Source organism: Equus przewalskii, chromosome 13, assembly GCF_037783145.1.
Source record: "Equus przewalskii isolate Varuska chromosome 13, EquPr2, whole genome shotgun sequence".
Lineage (NCBI taxonomy): Eukaryota > Metazoa > Chordata > Mammalia > Perissodactyla > Equidae > Equus > Equus przewalskii.
The window spans coordinates 1,633,695-1,645,245 of record NC_091843.1 but is presented as its reverse complement, the minus strand read 5'-3'; the positions used below and the strand labels follow the sequence as shown (position 1 = coordinate 1,645,245).

The window sequence follows — 11,551 nt, the reverse complement described above, 5'->3', positions numbered from 1 at the left end:
CGGACGCCGACTCCGGGCCTGCGCGCCCCCTCAGCGCCCCCCTCCCCCCGACGCGTGCCCCGCTGCGCGCCCCTCGCGGCGCCCCGCGCGCCCCCCCACCCCCCGCCGGGGCCGCCTCCCCGGGTGCTCCACGCGCGGCGCTCAGTGCGGCGGCGCCGTACACAGGCGATGTCCAGCTCGGGGCGCGGGCCTCCGGCCATCATGGCCGAGTCCACAAACCAGAGGGACTGGTTGTCCAGAGAGGAGGGCCCCCGCGTTGCATGAAAACCTGCCCAGGGTTTGGGGGGAAATGTAAAGAAACAGCATTTGGAAATACACGTTTGGCTGATCGTGCAGTGCAACCCCGTGCGTGTTAACATTGCAAAGGGCGGCTGGAAGAAGGTTTGACGATTGTCATAATTCTCAGAATTCCGACCGACTGTTGGACCTAAGACTAAGAGAATGTCCGGGAGCCCAGGAGAGTGTGTCAGGAAGCCCTGAGGCTGGCAGGCTCCACAGAAATCAGTGCAGTCCCCTCACCTGACAGATGGCGACACAGAGGTGGGGTGGCCTCCGTGTGTCGAGACAGGGCCGGCCCCTGTGACCCCAGGGGTTTCTGCATAGGCATGGGCTGGCAGCATGCGGGGCTGCGGATGTGGATTCCTGCCCTCCCAGTGCCGGCCCAGAGGGGTCCACCGGCTCGCAGTCCAAACGCTGACCCTATTGAGTGAACGGGGGAACTGTTAACTCTGCTGGGGGCAGTATGCTACATCCAGAATGTCCAGGGTCAATTGGGATGCAGGATCACCTTGCTGGCCAGAGCCTACCCAAGGATCCAGCAGGAGGGCGGGGGTAAGGGGGCACTTTAGAATCATGCTGGGAGGCCTAAGCTGCTTTCCAATTGGGCTTCTGTCACTGGCATTCCAGAGTCTAGTATGATAGATGTAGGCATAAATAGGTGGTTTCATGGTTGACCGCCAGAGTGATCAAAAGCCTTCTGAAATGTTGCTTGAGCCTCTGAATGAAACTTCAAGATGGATATGCAACATTTTGTTTATCTGTTCATCAGTTGATGGACATTTTTGGGTTGTTTCCTCTTTTTGACTTTTGTGAAGAATGCTGCTATGAACATCTGTGTACACGTTTTTGTGTGCACATGTTTCCAGTTCTCTTAGATCCCTAGGAGAATTGTTGGGTCCTATCATAAAGCTATGTTTAACTTTTTGAGGAACAAATTGTTCTCCAAAGCAGCTGCACCATCTCACATTCCCATTGGTGATGTGTGAGGGTTGTGGTTTCTCTATTTCAACACTTGTTATTGTCTGTTTTTTTATTATAGCCATCCTAATGGATATGAAGTAGTATCTCATGTGGTTTGGATTTGCATTTCCCTAATGATTTACGATGCTGAGCATCTTTTCATGTGCTTGATGGTCATTTGTATATCTTCTTTGGAGAAATGTCTACTCATATCCTTTGCCCATTTTTAAATTGGATTGTCTTTTTATTGTTGAATTGTGAGAGTTATTTATATATCCCAGATACTAGATGGTTATAGGGTATATGATATTAAGCCTACTTTTTACATTATTTTAAATCTAATCCCCACACCTTAACCCCATGAAATAGGTATTTTATGATCCCTATTATAGAGATAGACTGAACTCAGGCAGGTGAAATGATTTGCGAAGTTCATTTAGTAAGTGGTAGAGGTGGTACTGACGTCCAGGCCTTTTTGGCTCCAGCTCTTTTCTACATGTACTGGACATCTGCTGCTTTTGCCCCAGCATCCATTTCTTCCTGTACAGCATCAAGATTTTGCTGTGGGAACCACACCTTAGAACTCTCAGCTCCTGCCTTTCAGGTGAAGCCAAATGCACTCCTGGGCTGCAGAAGTGGAGCCCATGCTGGCCTTGGCCATCAGCACATTCAACCTCTGTGACCACAGTGGCTGGTTCAGTGATGGCCATGTGCCTCCAACCAAGCCAATCAGGGCCAAGAAGAGGCTATTCTGGTCTGCTTACCTCTTGGGGAAGTATACCAGCTTTTGTGCTGACGGGGCTACCACATCCCGGAGCCAGAGAATGGAGTTTACTTAGAGGAAGCAAGCTAGCAAATGTGTCCTGGTGTCAGTGTTTGAGGGCCAAAGCATGTCGTAATGAACACAAGTATCCTGTGGCATTGTAGTTTTTGTGACCCACTGCATTCCCTTCTTGCTTAAGCCAGTTTTGGTTGGGGTTTCTGTCACTTGCAACCAAAGTCCTGACACAGGTTACCACCCACAGTACTCCACGTGGCCAAAGCAGCTTTTTCAATGGGTTTTTATTGAAATGGTTATATTAGCAAATCCCGAACATACAGGTATACACTATCAGCATACAGGGCTATACCATACAATTTCACTACTTAATTATACTTACATCAACCAAATGGACCTAGGAGTTGTGCTGCCCCAAACATTTCAAAGGGCGTATAAGATCTGATTGCCGAGAAATCAGCTCACGTTCTAATGCAGGTGTCTGTGTTCTAGAGAAGGTAACTCCCCCTACAGCGAGCCCCCATTAAGCTAATTAGCAGTTTTGCTTCTTGGCTATTTGATGTGTGTTCTTTCTGGCACAAGCTATCTAATGGTGAATGAAATTCAAGCGCATGGTTCCCCTTTCATCCCTCCAGGTGAAGATAAATAAGTCATTTGCCACATTTAGGTATATCCCAAGCCACCCCCCCCACCTAAATTACCTGTGCTATAGTTAGAAAAATAGTTCTGTATGCCATCCTCTGAGATGTTGTGCATAGTTAGCAGGAACCCAGAGTAAGAGGAGCTCTCTGAATGACCCAAATATGAAGGGAGTAACTTTAATATTTTATATGAGTACAAAAACTACTGCGGGTCAAAAACTATTGTGACAAATGTAGCCTGAGTTTGGACCAACTCCTCTTGTACAGGGACAGGACTGTTCTATTAGGTGGCCCCCAAAGAGCATCTCCTAGCCCAAAGTCTGTTCCTGGTTCTGGAATCACACTGGTTGGTTGCTTAGACAGAGCCATTGCCACTTGGGAGTGGACCCTGCTTCCCATTCTCAGCTTAAGACACCAGATTTTGGCCCCAAGCACCAGCCAAGGGTGCCCCTCCTCCAGCTGGGTCAGCAAGCCAGGGGGATGAGCGGACACAGTGCCCCTTCTGCTTCTCTCCAGGGTGGCATGTGTCATCTCAGGCTGGGCACCCAGCAAAGGTGCTGGGACCCTGGCACTGGCCACACCTAGTGGCCTGGTCCACACGGCCTGCTGGCAGTCAGTGGGCAGTGAGCCTTTCTGTTTAGGAACAGCTTTCTCACCTGAAGGGAGAGAAATGGCCTGGATGTAATCTCTACCTACCTCCACCCTGCTCTTTGTTTTCACAAACATGTTGGCTCAGTACCTCTAGTCACAGGAAAAGTCCTTTAATATCACATAGCGCGAATATACTTGGACTTAATTGTGGATGAAGGATAATTCTGAAAGCAAATTAGAATTCACTTTGTGTTTGGTTAAATTTATAAAAAATAGCTCAGAACAATCATCTGTAACTCTCGACAGTTGCCAGTAGCTGTAAAGAGAGCTGAAGAGAGGGTGATAATCACTGAGGCGGTGAGTTGCTGATGAAGACCAGTCAGACTAGCCAGATGACCGACATGTCCCTTTCCTGCACACGCACCCACCCAAGTGGACTGTAGTGGACTAGTGAGAAAGAGCTGTCTCAGGTCAGCATTAAACGGCGGGGGACCCTGGAAGCTGTGTCCCACGGGGCTAAGGGTCCTCTGCAGCTGAGGAAAGGGTGCTAATGACATCCTCCAGCTCTCGGCTTTCCACAGGAAAACATGTGTGGTTTATGAAAGTGCTCACTACTGAGCTGGACCGCCACCCTCAGACTGAGCACATGTGCTCTGGTTGCTGCCTCTGGGCTACCAGCAATGCCTCCCCAGGTTGGCTGTTTCTGAGAAAGTCATTCCTTTCAGGCTGCCAAACTGGGTCTGTGCCCCCTCAAACCTGCGTCTTTCGCAGTATATGCATGTGGAAGATTTAGTGGGAGGAACTAGGAAAGCCCAGGATGGAGGTCTGAGCGATTCCAGCAGCACAGAATCCTTAACAAAAGTTTAATATTCAAGTGTGCACGAAGTTTGTTTTTTTAATCATAAAATATCTTCCTTCTTTCCCAAGTCAGAATAAACAGAAAAAAATGGCTTGACCAGGCTGAACTGCAAGAGGGAAAACCCCAGAGTCCCAGGTCACAGACTGGGGGCCCCCACAGGAGCACGAAAGCCAAGTCTTGGGTGTAGACGTGTGGTCCTTTTAGCTGCTGAGGCCAACAGCATCGCTTCCCCACTATGTCACTGAAGGCTGGTGGGACACAGTTCTGGAGAACGCAGGTGACAGCTTTCATACCATGTCTGCTGGGTGTGTTCTGAGGACCTGGAGCCCCTGAGAAGCCAGAAGGGCTGGCCAGGAGGGGACATGGCCTCTGCAGGAGAAAGCCCTCCCTGCAGGCCCAGGCTTGTGGGCTCCAGCACGCTTCACTTTTCCTGTCTGGCAGGACAGTAAGTAAAGCACGCCTCCCCTCCGCAAACCAGGCACCTTACCTCTGCATCCTTCTTTCTGCATTTTCTCCGATGTTACAATACTTAAAGCATGTAAGGTATTCTCCAGTCCTGCTGGAAGGATCCGAACCACTTCTGTGGGTGTCACGTGAACATGTATACTCAACATCCATTGCATCCTTTGCCCAATGGGCTTTGGAATGATTCACCAACGGGGCCAAGAGGAAGGGCACAACTAGATGCCCCTCCCTTCTAACAAGTGCCCTCAACAGGGAGGACACTTATTTGAAGCTGCGGGTGTCATGACAGTCACCCCGTGATAACCATCCCTTACTCATGTGTGGAGCTGGGAGCGAATGCTGAGTTTAGGCACTCCTGTTTCTGGAGCACGTGAGGGTCAGCCTGTCTGCCTTGGCCACAGCTGTGAGGGGAACACTGCCTTTCTCGAATGGGGAAGTTACACTCAGTGGTTTTTCTAAACTAGATGCCATCAGCAGCTCCTTCTGTCCCTACCTTAAATATCAGTGGCTTATCCCAAGCTTGGTTCTGTCGCTGGACAATTTCAGCCCCCTCTGGCTTCCACCATCATCTGAACTAAGGAAACTGCAGGCCTGGCTGGATACCTACCGGGGAGTCCAGCGAGTGTGTGTGCGTTTGAGTGCCTATGTCAGTGTACATACGTGTGCGTGTGTGTGAGGGAGGGAGGGAGAGAAGCCATGGGGCACCTGAGGGACTGTGCTCACAGGAGACTAGAACAGTGGGTCTAGGTGACGTGACGTTTAAAACAGCTTCCCAGGAATTCTGATGCACAGAGGGCCACACACTGCCCACCCTCCCCTCACCAAAACCCTTCCTGAGATCCAGAGCGCATCTCTATGCCTCCCTCTAGAGCTCTGCCAGCACTGAGCTCTAGTGTCCCCACAAGGGCTCTCCCTGGATCCCACCAACACCCACCTGTCACCAAGACTCGCGACTTTGCCTTCTGCTTCAATCTCATGGCTCCCTCTTTTCCGCTGTCAGCCAGACCCAGTCTTGGGTCCAAGGGCGATGTCCTCTGCTCTGCCTTGGCCCGAGGCAGGGGCCAGCTCACTCTTTCCAAAACAGAGGTTTGGGCCTTCCCCACAGCAAAGCCTCCCCGCCCGGGAAGTGAGGCCCACGCCAGTCTCAGGCTCTTCTTGGTTCGTCTTCGCTGAGGTGTCACATTCCCAGCAGCCACAGGTCCTGTGGGGCCTCTCTGGCTGCACTGCCCTGTTCCATCTGCACCCTGGGAAATCTCCCCTTTACCATCACCCTCATTTCATTTGGTCTCACATCCCCGTTGGTTGTTAATGTGCCAGTTTCCTATAACAGCCCGAATCTTAACCATCACTAGATTCACCGTACCTCTGAGTATATGCGTTTGGCACATAGTGAGAACAAAGTAAAGGTCTGTTGATGAAATCAGTTTTATAATCCTAGCTTTTTCCTTCTAAATCCTAATTCCTGGAGATCAGTGTTTTTGTTTCATGACATTTATGAGCAGCAACCCCTTGCCAAGGTGACCTGACATTCACACCACCTCCTCGTTTTTCTGGAGCAGAACCACTGCCTAAACAATAGTGGTTAACAGGAAGACAACGTTGTGATTTTTCTTCAGTTAAAACCAGTTTCATTTAAGACACAGATCAAGGAAAGAACTGGATGTAAGGGGGTAATAAGAATACAAGAAGAGTTTATAAAGCCCAGAGGAAATATCAAATGAGTCAAATTTAGTAATCTTTTTGTTTAAACCCCTTGTGACCACATCTTTTGGAAGCTGGGTTGTTGTGTGCATCAGGGTGGCTGGCAGGTGTGGGCTCAGCCCCGGGTCCACACTGGTGTTCTGGGACGTGCCTGTGGACGCCCCTGAGCCAGGCCTGAGGAGGGGCAGGGACACGGAGGCTTCCTTCATAAGCGGGGCTCACCAGGCTTTGTAAGGGGCTTTTAGCAACCTGGTGGTGGAGCCTATCTTCCCCTGAGGGGCAGAGCCAGGCAGCCCTGGACAGATACGCCGCCTGCTAACCACTGCCACCACTGGGTGACCCCAAGCCTGGACAGCTTGGCTGTTTTCGGCCCAGCTACCTCTCTTCTTTTCCTAAAATAATACGAAAGGAGGGCTTTGGGCAGTTTTTCCCTTAAGAAGTTAAAAATCACCAAATTGTAAGTATTTGCATTCTAATTGTCACAACCCAATTCCTAGCTGATCAGCTGATGGTTCTGGCTGCCCCAGACCCCACTCTACATGCATCCTGCGGTATATGCTGATGGTTCTGCACCCACCTCAGCCTGGGGATGGCGTGGAGGCCATGCGGGGAGGAAGAGGATGGCACCAGGCCCAGCTCAGAGAAGTCCACTGGAGGGATGAGGGTTTGTGCTATAAGTAGCTAGCTCCTTTGCTCTTTCCATTCTTCAAATAGTGTCTCTCCAACCCCCCCAAAAAGATCAGATGTTATCATACATTTCCTAGCTAAGGACCACCGTGGCTGTAAGACTCGCAACAAGGGAGACACTTACATGTTGCAGCAGAGTCGCCTCTCTGTACTGCCAGCCATGCCTGCACGGCCAATAAACTGCTCCCCAAAGGGCGAGCTTTAAGAGGCAGGGACGCCCACACTGAGAAGCGTGTTCTCACAAAGTTCACATGCAGGCAGCCCTGGGGTCCCTGCCCCCGGCTAGGTCCCTGGGGGGGCTCGGCAGAGGATTTCCCCTCAGCACAGCCACCAGCAAAGAGGTTGTTATATGGGACAAATAGTGCCACCCTCGCTATTACCAAAGTACATGACCTTCACGGAGAAGTTACTAACCCTCCTGACAAAGGCAGGACGTTCTGTTGCTGCGCAGGAAAGTCGCCCCAGTTTTCAGGGACAAGGTGTCGAGCTGTGATGTGATGCACTATTTTGAGTAAATTACCCTGTAGGAAATGCCTCCTTGATTCTTCCACAGTGCAAGTGTGCCCTAGATTTACCAGAAATTCAAATATTATATTAATAGGGAGATTTTTAGGTTCTCAAGTAATTTCCTTTCTTTTCAATAAAGGAATGTCTTGAGTGAAATTTAATGTATATGCTTTTGTAAGATGGCACAAATTAGAAGAAAATGCTCCACTGGGATCTGAGTTCTGGTTCAGGAAAACAAGGTCGTGGTGTGGACGACATGGTGGGAACTGAGTCAGCTTCTCTGTCGGATGAGCCAGAACAATGACAAAGGCAGGGGTGAGTCTGGACTCTCCGGCAGACGGGCTTCAGGTCTCCTGGAGACGCACTCTCTCACCGCAAAGCCCGTGGGGCCAGCCTGTCTTTCTGAACAGTGCTCTCCTGAAACCGTTTATCAAAAATATTGTTATAGTACAAAGACTATAAAAAGGAAAACAAACAAACAAAAGCCCTTGGTAAAAGGTAAAAAGGAAAAGCTGCTAAAACCTTAAAAATCTGCACTGTTTCAGCCTCAAGCGATCATGAACAAATGCTGCTGGTCACTCCAAGGTGACATTCCTAAAGCTGTTCCCCGCCCCCCGCCCCCCACCTCAACCCCCCCAACTCCTGGTTCTCTGAGGGCTTTGTTCTGGGCATAACTATGTCAGAGGCATCTTAGCAACATGTCATGAGAAGAGATGCACACGGAAATGGCAAGTGTTCACCTCACACTTCTGTTCCACAGAGTCAATACACATAACAGGGCGGGAGATTCATCGGTCTGCATGGTTTGCTGCCAGGTCTAACTCCAGGCCTATGGAAACTGGTTTCCATTCTCATAACAAGGATCTGAGGAGCTGACTGCATTTACACCTCCGCATAGCTCATACCAACAGGAGCAATGGGCTGAACTCTGGTGTGTCCTTGAACAAAAAGGATGCGTAGATTTGTTTTATAAATTTGCTCATGGTAATCCGTGTTGGGATTACTCTTAAGATACACATTTCTCGTGACATTAACTTGATATCATCTCAGGCGTGTGTCCCTGATGTCCACCATGCTGGCCACCATGTCTTTTTCTATAAGCCCCTGTGCCTTCTTCATGCTGATGCCAAGGCCGGTGGAGGGGACTAGGTTGCAGCCATGAAGACTGGAGAGTGGGGTGTGTCTGGTATCCAATAGCAAGGATGGTGTTTGATCTTCTCAAGGAAGAACTCAGAATGGTTCTGATTTTGACATCTGCTGGCCGTCCCCCTGAGATAACTGTGCCCAGAGAAGACTCCTGGGCTGGCTCCCGGGCACCACCTGCCCACACACCTCAGGAGTTGCCAAGCAGACAAGCCCACAGGCCTCAGGGATAGGACCTTCAGTGTTTCAGTGATCACATAAGCACTTGTCACCTCATGTCATGCTCTGTGAGTGAGGATTGTAATGACAATGAGGACAGCTGCCCATCCTGCACAGCCTGCAGCCCCATCATGGTGTTCTGGGTGGTCAGTCTCAGAGGAGGGACAAAAGGCAAGGCTCTCTCTCAGGAACCTTTAGAAAGAGGCCCTTTAACAGAAAGTAGAATAAGAGACAGGAAAATAGAGTGGGCATGTGACAGCAACGTGCGCCCTGCATCAGTAAGAGGCGCGTCTGTAGGCTTCAGTGTGCATTGTAAGTGGGGAGCACACACAGAATAGCATGTGATTATTCAGAGACACATTTGCAATGCAGCATTAATCCCTGGACCCCGCCTCTTCTCTGGAAACAGCCAGGCTTACTGGGCGCCCACATTCGGTGGCCAGCTTTGGGCGTGTTTTTGGTGCCATGAGGTCCCCTGAGCAATAATGCTGTCCTCAAAGCCTGACCTCGGGGGAACTTTGCAATTTAACCCTGAACCCCAACCTGTGCTTGGAAAGCGCTGTCATTCTTCCAAAATGGACGCTGACAGAAGAATACAAAATAAGAAAGGTGATCATAAATCAAATCACATAAGAGGTCACCCCCAACGGCCCATTTGAAACGTCAGGTTTTGTTCTCATCATACATATCCAGAGAAGGTTCAATTGTGGAGAACTCGCTTTCATACACCAGGCTCCGTGGGGACAAAGAGTTCCGATGAAAGAAGTGACCACCTGGAAAAGAAACAAGAAAGACTTAGTAGGTCATCGGGCCAACATTTCCCACATGGCTTGGAGGAAAGAACATGGATTTATCATGAGAGAAATAAAAAGAATTCACACACCCCTCAATTTAAGCCCACCTTAAACACGTAAATCCCAATGTTTGGATCCCAAGAGATTAACCACTGGAGTTCTTCAAAACAAAAGCTGCCTGGGTGCTCTTAAAAAGATTCCACTTACAAACCTGAAGACTTCTGCCTGGGGACACATGACCACATGGAGAACCAACCCCGCCACCCGCCACCCCACCCCCCCCCCGACCTCTCCTCTCAGACCCTGACCTGGGCTGAGCCCGAGGGTGACCTGGGCACAGAGCCTCTTCATTAGCTGGGCAGACCAGGGGCTGTGACCCCAAGGCTCTAATAATACATTAAAAAGTCTGTATTTACATGAAAGTTCTACCTTCAGATGGCTTAGATAATTAATTCCACATGTCTTAAGACCAGCCATCTCCAGTCCCCCTTTCTCAGAGACAGCTGCTTTGAGCTTATTCTTGTAGCATTTGCCTCCGTGACTCTAGATAACATGCCTGTGTAGGTCCTTCCTGATTCTTTCAGTCTTCGACTTTATCTGCTGAACTCCACTATGGAAGATGAGGGGTTTTTTCCTATCCTCCCCTGCTACCACATTCACACATACTCTCCATTGCCCAAATATAATTCTACTTTGATTAAAAAATCCAGTTTACGTTATTTGACTATTTGTACTATTCAGAGCTAAACCATGGTTACATTTCCTTTTCTGAACTATTCTGGTTTTTTTTTTTTTACAGCTTTACTCAGGTATGATTGACATACAACGAAATGCACATATTTAAAGTGTACAATTTGACGAGTTTTGACATAGGTACACAGCCAGGAAACCATGACCAGATTCAAGATAGTGAACATCTCCACTGCCCCCAAAAGTGTCCCAGGGTCTCTTGGTAATCCCCTCTCTTTCCTCCTGCCTACTCCTATCCCCAAGTAAACACAGATTAGTTTGCACCTTTCTAGACTTTTCCATAAGTGGAATTGTACAGTATGCATTGGCACTTAGAAATACAGCGGTTGTGACCACCTGGGCACATTGCGTGTGGACTTGCACCTTCACTTCCCTCAGGTGGACGCCCAGGCGTGGAATGACTGGGTGGGCGTATGCTTACTTTCCTAAAATGGTTGTCCCATGAACACCCCACCAGCAGTGCGTGAGGGTTCCAGTTCCCCAGCAGCCTCACCAACACTTAGACGGTAGGTCTTGACATTTCAGCTATTCCAGTAGAAGCACAGTAGTATCTCATCCTGATTTTAATTTACATTTCCCTGATATTGGGCATCTTTCCATGTGCTTACTAGCCAATTATATATCTTCTTTTGTCAAGGGTTTTGTTAAAATCTTTTGCCCATTTTTAAAACTGGGTTGTCTTCCTATTACTGAGTTGTAAGATTTTTAAAAAAATATATTCTAGAAACAAGTCCTTTGTCAGACACATGCTTTGTAAATATTCTCCTCTAGTCTGTGGCTTGCCTTTTTTTTTTTTTTTTTTTTTAAAGATTTTATTTTTCCTTTTTCTCCCCAAAGCCCCCCGGTACATAGTTGTATATTCTTCGTTGTGGGTCCTTCTAGTTGTGGCATGTGGGACGCTGCCTCAGCGTGGTTTGATGAGCAGTGCCATGTCCGCGCCCAGGATTCGAACCAACGAAAGACTGGGCCGGCTGCAGTGGAGCGCGGGAACTTAACCACTTGACCACGGGGCCAGCCCCTGTGGCTTGCCTTTTAATTTTCTTAATAATGTCCTTTGAAGAGCAAAGGTTTTAAATTTTGATAAAATCCAATTTATTGATTTTTCCTTTTATAGTTTGTGCTTTTTGTGTCAGAATAAAGAAAGCTTTGCAAAACCCAGGGTCACTAAGATTTTCTC

At 48.9% G+C, this 11,551-nt stretch overlaps 1 protein-coding gene across 4 annotated transcripts in view; it reads right to left on the bottom strand.

Moving 5' to 3' along the window:
- Window positions 1–8,194: 8,194 nt before the first annotated feature.
- The window catches only part of RNF130 (ring finger protein 130), a 106,895-nt gene continuing 103,538 nt past the window's right edge, over window positions 8,195–11,551 (bottom strand). For all 4 annotated transcript variants that reach the window (XM_070570058.1, XM_070570055.1, XM_070570062.1 and 1 more), the window contains one exon: window positions 8,195–9,603. In XM_070570058.1, the coding sequence (XP_070426159.1) occupies window positions 9,494–9,603 (110 nt within the window). In that variant the 3' untranslated portion in view covers window positions 8,195–9,493. The remainder of the gene's footprint in view (window positions 9,604–11,551) is intronic.